Source organism: Onychomys torridus, chromosome 13, assembly GCF_903995425.1.
Source record: "Onychomys torridus chromosome 13, mOncTor1.1, whole genome shotgun sequence".
Lineage (NCBI taxonomy): Eukaryota > Metazoa > Chordata > Mammalia > Rodentia > Cricetidae > Onychomys > Onychomys torridus.
This window is the reverse complement of record NC_050455.1, coordinates 56,173,158-56,188,927: the sequence shown is the minus strand read 5'-3', so window position 1 is coordinate 56,188,927 and position 15,770 is coordinate 56,173,158. Positions and strand designations below refer to the sequence as shown.

Sequence of the window (15,770 nt, the reverse complement as noted above, 5' to 3'; positions counted from 1 at the left end):
TTAAGAATGTTTGTCAGGGTTGGGGATTTAGCTCAGTGGTAGAGCGCTTGCCTAGCAAGTACAAGACCCTGGGTTTGATCCTCAGCTCAAAAAAAAAAAGTTTGTCTAGGAAGGTGGTGGGGCAGGCAGCCTTGAATGCCAGCACTTGAAAGGCAGAAGCAGGCAGATCTCCGAGTTTGAGGCCAGCCTAGTCTACACAGTGAGTTCTAGGAGCCAGAGATATGTAAAGGGAACCTGTCTCAATGTCTCAAAAAGCCAACAGGGGAAAAAAAAGAAAAGAAATCTGTCTGGAGCTAGAGAGATGGCTCAGTGGTTAACAGCATGCACTACTCTCCCTGAGGATCTGAATTCAATTCCCAGCACCTCCATCAGATGATTCACAATCACCTGTAACTCCGACTCTAGTGAGATCCAACTCCTCTGGCCTCTGTAGGCACCTGCACTCATGTGCACATACCTATACACAGATAAGTACATAATTTAAAAAATACATCTTTTTAAAAAAGAAAAAAGAAAGAAACTTGTCTATGTGTATACGCAGGATTTCATCTGACTAAAAGCCTCTCTACACGTTAGCTACAAAGAAAACTGCTAGAATACCCATGTGTGGCCAGGAATGTACCAAACTTACAAAGTCCCACATTCCAGAAAAACTCAGCAATAGGTAGTCCTGCTACGTCAAGACTGTACAGAAAGGGGAAGAGTGAACTAGAAGAAGAGCCCACTCATGGCCAAAGCAAGGACACTGTCCTCTCATGTGCCCCCAAAGAACTAATTAGATCCAAACTATCCTTCTGGACAAGTATACAGTCTCACATTCACAACTTGAAACACAAATGAGAACAGAGTTCTGCTTCTAGTAAGGAAAATCAGAGGGCTGAGCACAGCTCAGAATTCCTGTGGCCAGAATGATTCTGGTATGTGTCTGCCGAAGCAATCACCATAACTGAGGACCTGACTGGACATCAAGGGAACCAAGCCCCAAAAATTAGATGCAGATAGTGTAATTTACACAGACATGTTTCTGGGATCTAAAACTCAAAAAAAGCTAAAAACACTATTGTAAAATGTGAAAGCATCAACCAACCAAATCTAACAGTCAGGAAAAGGCAAACAGGAAACTCAGTCCACAGGAAGATAACACAGAAGAACCTTGGTTTGCTTGCATGAGTTAAGCATTACAGAGTGTTTAAAAATCATGGGATTGATACATCAAAATACTACTTATTACATTTCAAAGTGCTTTTCCTAAGGGATTTCTCAGTTAATTATCTCCAATACTCTAGTGTTGCCTTTCTGCTTCTCAAAAAACAGCCATGGACATTAAGAAAGAAGAGTTTCCTATTTTTAGAAAAATATAAACATAGTTATTAACTAACCTAAAATAATAATCTCGTTTGTCACCTGAATTTTTCACTGGTTAAACATTAAAGCAGTCTTCATGTCTTTCCTTACATGTTTACTTGTTAGGACAACAAACAGGAGTAATGTAAAACTGTATCCTGTTTCCTTCTACCAAGCCTTGTAACTGTCTCTTCTATATCCTTTATACTAAACCATTTCCAGAATGCAACAATTATATTTCAGAAAGGACTTTACATGACTGACCAATACAAGTTGACTAGTCTCAAAACATCATCATAAACAATGAATCTGGCACAATAAAACTGGTTATCTATATACTTACTACCAGATCTGAAGTCTTCATTCATTTCATTATTTGGAGACATCTGTAAATCTTGCTGATCAGTAAAAGATGTATAGTATGCAAGGTCAGTGACCCATTTGCCGTCCTCATTTTGGTAGACTACGTTCTGTGAGAGATCTGTTTCTAAAAAGTAAATTCCAAAACCACTGAATGGTGCATACAACAACTAACTTAATTAACAATACCGTTGAAGTCTGCTCAAAATAGGTTTAAAAAAAAAAAGGAAAATCCATTTCCCAAAAAGAAAAATATCTTTTTGATGGCAACACACCAAGCTTACCTAGAAGTCTATAATGGAAGATGAAACATAATAGGGAAAAAGACTCAGAAAGGTACATTTGCAGAGCTGGAGAGATGGTGCAGAAATTAAGAGCACCGACTGCTCTTCTAGAGGTCCTGAATTCAATTCCCAGCAACCACATGGTGGCTCACAACCATTTATAATGGGATCTGGTGCACTTTTCTGGCCTGCAGGCAGAACACTATAAATAAAATATATATTTAAAAAAAAGGTATATTTGCACTAGATGTCTGCTTAACATTATTTCTGAGCAACAATCATGCAATACTAGTATATTTCAAAAATCTTTAAAATCCGTAATAACATAAGGAGGAGCTCATGGAGTCCTGCCTAACCCAGGGGAGCCAATAGCAGTCAAGGGCTGATGCAGGGAGAGGAAACTATTTTTTTAGTGAAGTAACTACTACAGAGTTATTTATACTCCAGAAGACAGTCTTAAAAACCATGTGCACTGGCTCTAGTTAAACCCAATGGGCCACAAAGCAGAAACAAACACACAAAAGACATCAAAGTGAGATGGGGACTTGATGGGGAGGAGTTTGTAGGTGAGAGGAGGGTAAGAGAGGGTGGAGATGAATGTGACCAGAATGTATTAAATGGCTGTTGAACTTGGGTTTTGTGGGACTCCTAACAGAGGGAGTGAGGATGTCTCTGACTCTTTTTCCTGCTCTCAGGACCCTTTTCCCCATGAGGTTGCCTCGTCCAGCCTTCATATGAGGGTTTGTGCTTTGTCTTCTTGTAGACTGTTATGCAGTCTACTGTTATATTTTATCGTATACCGATAGCCCTGGGAGCCTACTCTTTCCTAAAGGGAAATGGAGGAGCAGTGAATCTGGGGAGGAAGAAAGGTGGGAGCAGGGCAGGACTGGAGGAGTGAAGGTAGAGGAGGCTCTGGTCGGGACGTATATATGAAAGAATAATAATAATAATAAATAACCCAGCTCAGCCTATTCTAAATATATACACATCTTATATACTTCTTTAATTCTTCTTTTGATGAAATAGTTCACTTACGGTCATTAGGCTTCATACCGGACTCATAAAATTCACATGCTCTCCTTTCACACGTTGGTGACCAAAGAGAATCCGAAGAACTAACTCCATTGTCACCATCAGTCTTCAGAGACACAGTGCTCCCAACTTTTTGAACAAACACTGTAGGAGTCTCCATGTTTAAGCATCTATCCACATTCAAAACTGTTTCTAAATCTGAAGCCAAATGCTTATTTTGGTGAGGAGACTCTGAATCCTGTTTTATGGAGTCAGCCGGGTCAAAGCCACCTTTCACATCATTTGCATTGTGACTATAAGTAGGGTTGAGCGTCTCATCCACAGTACGCAGCATTTCCCCCAGAACATCCTCTCCTGCACATTCCTTTAAAAATAATTAATGAAACAACAGTAAAGTTTGTTTTTCACACTCATTTTAACACTTAATGGAGAAAGCAATGCAATTGCTAAAAAATGCTTATTATATAAATAAACTGCCTATATAGTATTCAGTATATCCTGGACCATGTATGAGCCAAATTTAAGCACTTTATTAAAACCAACTTTAAAATGTGATCATGCTCAAGTCTATTCACAGATGCATTGTAGATACTAAGTGTTCTCAGCTTGGTTGTTGTAACTAAAAAGAGAGAGAAAGAAAGAGGGGGCGGGGATATTCATGGACTAACAGATATTACTGTGCCTCATCAGCTGGGGCCCAAAGCTCTAGCAGAATCCAAAAGCTTTCAATCTCTTTAAAGAAGATGATGTCTTGCCAATATGCTGTCAGGAAGCCTCAAACAAAGAAGATAATAAGAAAAAAAAAAAAAAACTGGACCAAAGCACTCAAGATTCTAAAACCAATTAGAAGGGTGTGGAGGCACACACCTTTGCTCTCAGTTGGAGGCAGGTAGATCTCTGAGTTCAAGGCCAGCATGGTCTACAGAGGGACTTCCTTCCAGGATATTGAACACTACACAGAGAAACCCTATCTTGGAAAAAAAAAAAAAAAAGTTTTCCAGCAGTGGGCTGCATCTCCTCAAACCACTGTCCAAACAAAACCATCCTTCCTTTCTTCACCTGCCTCTGTCAGGTCAGGGATAAGTTACTACACAGCCTTAGACTGGAAAGACCATTTCAGTCGGGTGAGGGAAGGCAGGGAGCTGAGCTAAGCTAGACAGACACACTACTGAAAACCAGACACACACCAAAAGGTAGAAGTCAGAAATGCTACCATGTTTCAGGACAGGAAAAACCAGGTGGCATCAGAACAAAGAGAACTCTAACATAGGAAAAGAAACATGCTTGAGCAAAGTAAGACAATGGTTGCTTTGGTGGTAGTGTTTTGTTTGTTTTTGTCAGGTTCCTGTGTATCCCAGACTGTTCTGAAACATCTAGCTGCTCTGACCTTCAAGCTACAACCCATTTGCCTCTAACGGCTGCTGGAATTCAATGCATAGACTATCACACTCAGACACAGCTATGTGCTTTATTAAGTGATAGTTATGATGAATAACCTAAATGCATGACTTCAGAGGTTTAAATCTAAGAAAAATGTATACAGTTGCTTATGTTAGTGATACCAAAGATACATATACTCAAACACAAATCATATGAGAAGTGATTTTTATATTTTTCTTATTTTTCAGAGGCTAACAATGGTTGCTTGTTTTAAAAATCTGGTATCATACAAACATGAGAGATTGGAAGGAAGTTGAAATACAATGCTCATCAACTTACTCTGCTTTGATCTGGAACAATATCCTTCGAATTGTGTGCTCCCTCCTTCTCAGTTCTCCAGGTATGAGAAGAAAATGATAACACACTATCTACCTGCTTTATATTATCTACAATACCTGCACAGCCACCTGAAAACAAAGAAAACAGGTTAAATGGAACAATGTCAACGTTTAGGTAGTCTAATGTAATAACTCTGTCTTTTTAGCTTAATACTTAGTATTCATATGACAAATTTAGAAAACTGGAAACTAGTGAAAATAAGCATCAGTAAGGGGATGCACATCAGAAACCGGGTGGCATACAGAAAGTTGATTTCTAGTTCACAAATGTCTGAGTAGTACGCAACCATTTAATCCCAACCCAAAGAGAGCATGTAACTGAACTTCTAGCAGTGCCAATTCACACAGGCACTACTATAACTATTTCTTCTGCTCAGGTATTAAAAATCGTCTCAAAGATTTTAGGCTGAAGGTCTGAAGGGAAAATGAGTTATTTGATAACAAATCATAAGAAAGATTTTTTTTTTCTAAAAAGATAAACTGAAATCCAAATTTAAGAACAAAGGAGAGACAGACATGGAGGCTCATACCTAACATTTCAGAAATCAATAGGATAAGGCTGCAAGATTTCAATGAGTTTGTCCATCTGGAATACACCGTAAGACCCAAGCCAGCCTAGGTTACTATATGAAACCTTGTCTCAAACAAGCAAAGAAAATAATCATACTTCAACACTTACTGGTCCCAGACAGACAACTATGGCCTTCCTCAGACTCTCTGTGAGTTGTTCCAGAACTTCCTGAAGTACATGCATCATGGGAAATCAGAGAGCTGTTATTTTCTAACTGGAACTCACAGTTTAAGATATTGTTTTCATTTGCCTGTTAAGAAAATATCCTCTTTTAAATTAAAAAAGAACATTTTGAGGAAAACATGGAGAACAGAATGTCTGCTTTACTGAGGAATGCCAGACAGAAAATGAGGAAAAAAATCAGAAAAACCACCATGGCAACCACCAATGTAGTTAGTATTTTATTCCAAGAGTCTTTAGCAATTAAACTACCACCAGTTCGTGAAGACTTTGCTAGAGACAGGATGTTTACAACGCCTTTATATGTCATCACACAAATGATTTAATCACAAAAGAAAAAGCATCTGCATCAAGAGACATATGACCAACAATGACATTATCAAACACAAAAATGGTAGAAACACCACTGCATACATATGTTTAATCAATGTGCTCATGAGAAAAATGGATCACTAGAATTCTCCCAAATGTTTAACCTATTCGAATCAGGGGAAATAGTAATCAGAAGTTTCCAGATTATGGGTCATTCTACAAAACAAAGAGCCTACATTTTATAAAATGCTTAATGTATGAAAGAATTACCAAGTTAGAATAAATTATGAATCATAAACAGTAAAAATAAAGAACATTTTAGAGATAACTGGGCAAATTAGAATATGGATATTAATTTAAAACAATGTATCAGGCACTGAAGAGATGGCTCAATGGTTAAGAACTGCTATGGAACAATCCTTTTCTCATTATGAATATGTATTACTCTCATTGGTTAATAAAAAGCTGAAAGGCCGGTAGCTGGGCAGAAAATTAGGAAGGAAAACCACACTGAAAATGATGGAAAGGAGGAGTGCGGAGTCAGAAGATGCCAGCCAGCCAACCGCAGAAAAAAACAGGACTGTAGAAATGCAGTAATGCCGGGCGGTGGTAGGGCACGCCTTTAATCCCAGCATTCGGGAGGCAGAGGCAGGTGGATCTCTGTTTGAGGCCAGCCTGGGCTACCAAGTGAGTTCCAGGAAAGGTGCAAAGGCACAAGCCACGTGGTAATACATAGATTAATAGAAATGGGTTAATATAAATGTAAAAGTTAGCTAGTAACAAGCCTGAGCTATTAGGCAAGCATTTATAAGTAATATTAAGCCTCTAAGTGATTATTTGGAACTAGTCGGTAGGAACGGGAAACATCTGATTACAAAGAATACTGGCTGCTATTCTAGAGAATTTGTGTTTGGTTCTAGAACCCACACAGTGGATTACAACCGTCTGTAACTGCAGGCCCAAAGGATCTGACACCCTCTTCTGGCCTCTGAGGGCACCAGGCATGCAATTAGTCCACAAATATACATGCCGGCAAAACACCCATACATATAAAATATATTTTAATTTTAAACTACTGCATCAAAGGTAGATTAACAGCACTGTGATTATGTGGGGAAATGCCTCTTATTCACTGGTGATAAATTCCAGTGTACAGTCACAAATCAAATGCAATTTGTTTTCAAATGATTTGAGGGAGAAAAAAATGCTATGGCAGCAAAATATTAATTGCTCAATGCAAAAAAGGATGCCCATAGACTATACTTTCTTCATTTTTCTGCCTTCTTGCATATAACCCAGATTGGCCTTGAAATCCTAATCCAGTTTCCCAAGTGCTGGAATTCTTAACTTCCTCTTTTACTTTCTTAGTTGAGGGCAAAGTAAGAGGAGAGAGAGAGAAAAAAATCAAATTTCTCATCAATTTTTAAGTCCACAGAAAACCACAGTCTTAAGTTTAATGTTAACATGAAATGAACCAGATGTGGTGGTACACAATTTTAATCCTAGCAACTGGGGAGGTAGAGGCAGATGGATGAGATGTTCAAGGTCATCCTCAGCTACATAGTAAGTAGAGGCCATCATGGTCTACACAAAACTGTATCTCAAAATAGCAACATTAAAAAAAAAATCTAACCAGACAGACAGTAATTTACAATATCAAATTTCAAAAGTAAATAAATGAATAACAACAATAAAAAAAAAAAAAGACTAGACATACTTGACTGAAATCACTTACAGGTAACTTAAAAACATTTTCTGGTGACTCCTGTCCTCCTGCTTCATATATCATCCCTGGAATAGCCAGTTGTTCAAAATATGCTTCTAAATGATCATCATAAAATTCTTCATCATTTATATCATCATCTATTGATAAAGTAGAATGAAAAATAAGATATCTTTTTAAGTAGAAACTGAATGACACACAATTTTTAATCACAAAGGCTAATAAACATTAACGGGGCAGTGGATGACATAATTTTGTTTTCATGCTTAGTTTCAAAACTATCATAAAGCCAGGTGAGGAAGTGCATACCTATAAATTCCTAGCACGTAGAAGGCAGGAACAAAAAAAGATTGCAAATTCGAGGCCACCCCAGTCTACAGAGCAAGTTTCAGGATAGTTACAGCTACACAAGTCTGTCTCAAAAAGAAATGAGAGAAGTTGGGGGAGGGCTTGGGACACAATTCAGTGGTAGAGTATCTGTCTAACATGTAGGAGGTCCAGCACTGAAGACCCAGGTCCACAGAAGAAAAGAAAAATCAGGAAGGCAGAGAGAGAGGCAAGAGATAAACAGAGAGATCAACTGATATAATTATCTGTGAAGCAGAAGGATCATGAGATCAAAGCCAGTGTGAGCTACACAGCAAGACCTTTTCACTCAAAAATTAAATAAAAATAATGCTGGGAGTGGAAGCCCATGTCTTTAACACCAACATAGCTAGCCCATGCTTTTAATGCCAACACACAGGAGGCAGATCAGTGGTGAGTTTCTGGGCAGCCTGATCTACCTATGGAATCTAGACCAGCTACGTAGGGAGACTCTGTCCCAAAAGAAATAAAACTTAAAAATAAACTCTGCCGCCTGGGGGGCACTCACCAACCTAAGACAGAACGCCTGTGAGGCCTGGACAGGTGTCTCCATGACAGGTAAGGTGACCTGCTGACGTCCCATGCAACCTACGTCAGAAGCTCATTTTTTAGTAAAAAAGGGGGGGGGGCCTTATAGGTCCCTGGCCCCTGTTTTGGGTAACTGTTGCCTTGCTTGCCGACTTTGACCTTGATATCCTCCCTATGCTAATTCCCTACGAGATTCCACCTCCTGAATGCTTAAGGGAAGCTCCTTGTCAGTGTATCCAGCATATCGGGCATTAACAGCTTAGAAGCAAGATTGTAAAACATCAGAAGTGGGGTTGGGGGATTTAGCTCAGTGGTAGAACACTTGCCTAGCAAGCACAAGGCCCAAGGTTTGATCCTCAGCTTAAAAAAAAAAAAAAATCAGAAGCGAACTTCTGCCCTCCAGGTTCTCCCATTGTGCTGTAAGCCTGTATTTAAGACCTCCCTCCTTCAAAAAATGGCATTCAAAAAGGAGGAGAAGGAGAAGAAGGAGGAGGAAGGAGGAGGAGCAGGAGAAGGAGAAGAGGAAGTAGTCAAGATCATGATGGGGAAAACCCACAGAGACAGCTGACCTGTGCTAGTTGGAGCTCACTGACTCTGGACTGACAGCTCAGGAACCTCCATGGGACTGAACTAGGCCCGCTGAATGTGGGTGACAGTTGTGTGGCTTGATCTGTTTGTGGGGTCCCTGGCAGTAGGACCAGGACTTATCCCAGGTGCATGAACTGACTTTTTGGAGCCCATTCCCTGTGATGGGATACCTTGCTCAGCCTTGATACAATGGGGAGGGGCTAGGCTCTCCTTCAACTTGGTATGCCAGACACTGTTGACTACCATGGGAGGTCTTACCCACTCTGAGGAGTGGATGGGGGCAGATTGGGAAGGAGGTGAGGAGGCGGGAGAAGGGAAGGGAGGGGGAACTGGAGTTGGTATGTAAAATGAAAAAAATTTTAATAAATAAAAATATATTAAAAAAATAAAAATAAAAATAATAAACTCTGCCACTCCAAAGAGTGTTAAAGGAAGAAAGAAAAGACGGGGAGAATAAGCCACCAAAGTATAAGGACTACTACAACACAGACAGAAAGTGAAGTGGCAAAGGGCAGGCAGAAAACACAGCCATCCTGTAGTACCAGAGGAGTCTTCCAGGCTTGTCAGTGTTAAAAGTTTCTCGTTTTCTAATAAGCTGGTATGGCTGAAATCACTGTCTGGAGTCTTGTCTTCAAGAAGCTTCCTAGCATCATGCATGATGGTCTAAAAGGAAACAAAGGGCAGAAGGCGACAAGAGACCAAGTATTTATTTATTCTTAATCAGTGGAAAAGACAGTTCAGTCAGTGGATCCCAGGCTTTACTGGACTAGTCACCCCTTCCTGCCCTACTCTCCCACCCGCACTGACCCACCTTCAAATGTGGCCATCAAACCGCCTCCGCAGCTTACAGAGCTAGTCACACAGGTAAGACACCACATAATGACGTGGGCAATGAGAGGCCTGCTACAGCAAGTGAATGCACTAAGAAAGCTGATTACTTTGATTACATTAATTAAGGTGAAAAGACCCACCTGCTGTAGGTGGCGCCATTCCCTAAGCAGGGAATCCAAGGTTGCCTAAGAGTGGAGAGGCGCCAGGCATGGTGGCGCACACCTTTAGTCCCAGCACTCTCGAGGCAGAGGCAGGCAGATCTCTGTGAATTCAAGGCCAACCTGCTCTACACAGCAAGTTCCAGGACAGCCAGGACTACAGAGAGACCTTGTCTCAAAAGATAAAAAGAGCAGAGGAAGCAATCTAAAGCTGGGCACGCCGGCACTCCTTGCTCTGTTCCCGATTACGGGTTTCCTAGACCTGGTACTCAAGCTCCTGCTGCTGTAAACTCCCAGTGAAATGGACCCTAATGTGGAACTTGAGCTACAAGAAATGCTCTTAACCCTTTTTCTCTTGTCTTCCTCGGGGTGTTGAACACAGCAACAGGAAAGGAACTAAGGCAGAGACTCCCCACAGAGCCCAAATTGGCCTCAAACTCACAGCCACCCTTCCAGCCAGTCTTCCAAGTGCTAGGAATATGAACTTCTACTCCATTACAGCACTCCAGACATTGACAACAAATATAAAAATTTACCTTGTGTTCTTGGTTATTCATCCATGACTTTAAGTGAAAATTAAGAGCTGAGTCTATTGAAGAAACAACAAAAAATGAGGAGTCAGATTATTATTCAACACAATCATAAAACAACAAATAAATGAACTAAACATTTTTTCTTATCTTGAAACAGAATTGAAGCATGTTCAGATGATAATACAAGAATGATATAGTACAGGAATAAGATTTAGTAAAGGGGGGAGAAATGATTTCCACATAAGCAAGCAGCAAAGTCCAAATACAGAAATAAGCTATCAACGGCAGGCCTCCCTTATTCAATGGCATGGCATACAGGACAAAACAAATGATCCTCAGACCTCAATTCAAGCACATGAGTAGGGGTTGCCATGCTGGAGCACAAAGTAAGATTTAAGTTGACCAACTGATAATAGCACTCTGATCATACAAGAAAAGGTTAGTACATTTAGAGATGTACTCTAAAATATATAGAAGAAAACAACACCTGAAATTTCACAATGTCAGGGAGAGTCACGATAAATAGAGTACAAGAGCACAGCTCCATGGCCAGTGCTTGCTGAGCGTGTTAGGCCGTGAGTCTGATCCCCAAGCAGCAGGACTCTGTCTCTGCCCCATGACCAGGAGTCAAAGGTTTGGCTCCACCATATTCTCCCACCACAACAGTAATGCCCACAGCAGTGCAACCAGCCAAACATGGACAAGGTCACAGAAACTAAAAGCTATAATCAATCCTTTCTCCACTTAGGGTTTTCCAGGCATTTATCACAGTTTGATATATATGTAAGTCTACTTTAATGTTTTGAGTACTACCAAACTGACTTCCAAAGCAGCTGCACCATTTTCTTTCTTTTGTGGGGGGAAAGGGGTTGGGGGTGGGATGGGGTGGTGCTTGTTTTATTTTCTTTCTTGAGACAGTGCCTTACTATGTAGTCCTGGCTGTTCTAGAACTTGCTATATAGACTCATCAGGCCTCAAACTCAGAGATTCTTCTGCCTCTGTTCCCTCATACTTCAATTACAGATGTATATCACCACATTCAACCACCATTTTCCATTTCTACCATCATGTATGCATTTTAATATCTACTTTAAAATAAATTTTTATAGAGGGAGGGTAGGTGGGCAGTGGTAGTGCATGCCTTTAATCCCAGCACTCGGGAGGCAGAGGCAGGAGGATCTCTGTGAGTTTGAGGCCAGTCTGGTCTACAGAGTGAGTTCCAGGAAAGGTGCAAAACTACACAGAGAAACCCTGTCTCAGAACAAAAAGAAAAAGAAAAAAAAGGGGGGAGGGGAAACTGCAGTTGGTAGGTAACATACAAGAGAAGAATAAATATGTTTTTAAAAAATAAAATTATATCATTATGTAAATAAAAGAATTTTAAATGACTCATCTGAGTATTTCAAAAGCATAAACTTGATTATCTTAGGAATAATAATTTCAGAATTTCTAATTCATCCATTATATTAATACAAAAATAAGTTTCGGTTGGTGGAAGGAAAGAGTAGCGGCAATACGCTCTTTGCTCTTAACATAAGCATGCTAGTCATATCAATAGCACGGTTTCCAGGGCAAAAGAGATCCACTTCTTTATCACAGCACAGAAACGGAAGACTGACATCAAGCAAAGGACAGGGAAATTAAAACTATTAAAATGTATGCATGAAATAATTTCTAACATTTCATACCTGGTACTTGTTCCAGAGGGGAAACTTCATCCAAAAAACGCTGACACTGAATGGATGCTGTAATGTTAGCTTGCTTCTCTTCTGTTCTTGGTCTCGTGAGAGCAAGTGGCAAATGTGGACTTTCTCTGTAGTTCTTTGTCCTTAAGGCAGAACTTTTTGAGGGAGTAGAATTAGGACAAAATGTTAGTTACCTTAGGTATGCATCTATAAAATGTCCATTAATCAGTTCTATATTTCATCTTTCAAAAACAAAAGTAGATATAAACAGTGAAATAAAAACTAAGTCCAACCAGAAAATGCGACTGGAGAGGCACTCTGGGGACTAGAAAAGCATGCTGGTCCTGTGGCACACAGTCCACCAGATCTAAGGATAGTATCTCCTCTGCTACTCTGCCTCTCCAAAGAAAAATTTTTTATCTATCACATTGCAGTAGTATATTATTTTAAGGTGTGTTACTTTTGTTTGTGTGTTACTTTTGTTTATGTTGCATTTGTTTAACTCTGTGAAGCTGTGTTACTGTGCCTGTCTAAAACACCTGATGGTCTAATAAAGAACTGAACAGCCAACAGCAAGATAGGAGAAGAGATAGGCGGGGCTGGCAGGCAGGGAGAATAGAGAAATCTGGGAGGAGAAATTAGAAGAGAGGGAGGAGTGAAAGAGGAAGGAGCTGGAGAAGGAGGAGGACTCCAGGGGCCAGCCACCCAGCTACACAGCCAGCCTGGAGTAAGAGTAAGATGCACAGAAGTAAGAGAATGGGAAAGTCCATAAGCAAAAGGCAGAAGGGATAATCTAAGTTAAGGAATGCTGGCAAAAAATAAGCCAAGCTAAGGCCAGGCATTCATTATTAAGAATAAGCTTCTAGGCCAGGCAGTGGTGGCACACACTTTTAATCCCAGCACTCAGGAGGCAGAGGCAGGCGGATCTCTGTGAGTTCGAGGCCAGCCTGGGCTACCAAGTGAGTTCCAGGATAGGCACAAAGCTACACAGAGAAACCCTGTCTCAAAAAACCAAAAAAAAAAAAAAAAAAAAACAGAATAAGCTTCTGTGTGTGATTTATTTGGGAGCTGGGTGGAGGACCCCACAAAAGAGTTTTTTAAAAAAAAAAAAAAAACAAGAACTCCACATCACATATTATGCCAACAAAAAAGCCCAGCTTTCTAAAACTGAGATATACTTACAGACACCAGAATACTATGTTTGCCAAAACAGCAAAATCTTTGAATTAATAAAGGTTTTGTAGTTGTTTTGTTTTTGTTATGATAAAGAGTCTCACTGGGTTCTTGGTTGCCTTAAAATTTGCATGTAGACCTAGCTAGCCTGGACTTTTGATATTCCTGCATCTACCTCCCAAGTGCTGGGAATATAGTATGGAATTATAGTATGCCACCATGCCTGGGAAATAAAGGTTTCACAAATTTAACTCTACTCCCACTTCTGTTCTCATACCTAACTTTCTATCTGCTTCTGCAATTTTGCATGCAGATGAAATATTTCATGATAACAGTAATTTCCTTCCAACCTACTTCTAGCTTGTGGGTCTACAGAAGTTCACCACAGCAGGAAAGGATGCAGAAAGACCCACAGGGAAAAATCCCAAAGTGTGACAAACACACCATTTCAATAGAGACCAAGGGCCAAGCTTAAATTTCATCAGGAGGTCAACAAAAAGAACACAGAAGCCAGATGGGTGGTGGTGGCGCATGCCTTTAATCTCTCAGCACTCAGGAGACAGAGGCAGGCAGATCTCTGAATTCTACAGAGCAAGTTCCAGCAGAACAGCAAGGGCTACACAGAGAAACTCTGTCTCAAAAAAAAAAAAAAAAAAAAAAACAAAAAAAAAAAAAAGGGAAAAGAACAAGTAATTCAGTGTCTGTTCTTTAATTAGCAGATAATAGACCCTGATGACCTTCCTAATAACCATCTATATTTTTTACGTGTTTCAGTGAGTATGTTTCATTTACAGTCAGAAAGAAAAAAGTTAAAGACTAAAAATGCAATTAAAGGATGTGGAGGAAGGGTCTTACAGATGTTAAGTAGTAGTATTCAAAGACAAAGTCATTCATTCACCCCAAGACAAAGGGTACCTTGAGCAGAGTGCAAATGAAGGCAAGAACTTACTCATCACCCTGAAAGCTGAGCTGCAATCTTTCTCTTGGTTCAGCCTTGTCCCCCTGGCAACTGGGAGATGAGACAGAAGGAAGTGAAAGCCTTCCTTCAAGTAAGTATGACGCCTGGACATCGGGACACCTATACAAAAGGGTTAATATCCAAATTATTTACAATTACAACTCAGTTTGTTGGGCTAAAGATATAGTTTTCGTTGTTTTGTTGTTGTTGTTTTTTTTTTTTTTTTTTTTTTTTTGTAGTACCTGCCTAAATGCACAAGACCTTGGATTTGACCCCAACACTACATATTCTGAGCATGGTGGCAGAAGCTTATAATCCTATGTAAAATAGGAGGACCAGGAATTCAGGGTCATGCCGAGCTACAGGAAGTTTGAGGCCAACCTAGTCTACATGAAACCTGTCTCAAAATGAACTACTGTCATAAGGTTATGCAATAATAAAACCAGCCACCATCAAATAAAACTACACAGGAGCCCCGGTGTTCAAAATCATCTTTTTTTTTCCCCCTGGAGCTGAGGACCGAACCCAGGGCCTTGCTAAATCCCCAACCCTCAAAATCATCTTTTGGAGAGTTACCATAGCCCCTTCGTCCCAAAGGTAAAAGCTATCCCTTATCATATAGTAAGGTTGGAAGGAGAAGGGGGTCAGATGTGTAAGCATGGTCAGATTTTACACACTGTCCAGACCATACACGAAATCATGCGTGTAAACAACACACATCACATCTACAGTGATATAAATAAAATGTACTTAGCCAAACATGTACTTATTCAGTTATAAAACTAGAATAAGAAAAATGAAAAACTAAAATAAAAGTTGGTTTGGTTCCTAAGAATAAGAAACTTGATCTGGCCAGGCGTGGTGGCACATGCCTTTAATCCTAGCGCTTGGGAGGTAGAAGCAAGGGTATCTCTGTAAATTTTAGGCCAGCCTGGTCTACAAAGAGTTCCAGGACAACCAGCGCTGTTAAACAGAGAAACCCTATTTCGAACTACCCCACCCCAAAAAAGAAATTTGAGCTGAGGAACTGAAAATGATTTGAATATAAAGCTGAGTTACTTCAGTGAGTGAAGTGCATGCCTAACACACACAAGGCCCTAAGTTCAATCCACAGTACAGAAACGAAGAATCAGAAGCATTCAATAAACTTGGCTAGCGAAGAAAAGGAGCCACACAAACACAGTAAAGCACGAAGCTGGCTGAAACGAAGTGAAAAGGGAAACTGTCACATAAGAAGATGCAGTGATCCCAAGCCACAATCCCAGATCGATGCTGAGAGACAGTTTATTAGTCCCCTTGTGTAACTAGAAAACGCAATTCATAGACGTCTTTTCAGATATATTCTAGAACATGAACAGGAAAGTAT

General features: G+C 40.1%; 1 protein-coding gene across 1 annotated transcript in view; it reads right to left on the bottom strand.

The window, feature by feature from the left end:
* The window catches only part of Cep192 (centrosomal protein 192), an 87,222-nt gene that overhangs the window by 63,005 nt on the left and 8,447 nt on the right, over nucleotides 1-15,770 (bottom strand). Inside the window, 9 exon segments of the mRNA XM_036204906.1 lie at nucleotides 1,688-1,831; nucleotides 3,024-3,384; nucleotides 4,740-4,867; nucleotides 5,478-5,619; nucleotides 7,597-7,724; nucleotides 9,609-9,729; nucleotides 10,592-10,644; nucleotides 12,277-12,428; nucleotides 14,396-14,524. Coding sequence (XP_036060799.1) covers nucleotides 1,688-1,831; nucleotides 3,024-3,384; nucleotides 4,740-4,867; nucleotides 5,478-5,619; nucleotides 7,597-7,724; nucleotides 9,609-9,729; nucleotides 10,592-10,644; nucleotides 12,277-12,428; nucleotides 14,396-14,524 — 1,358 coding nt within the window.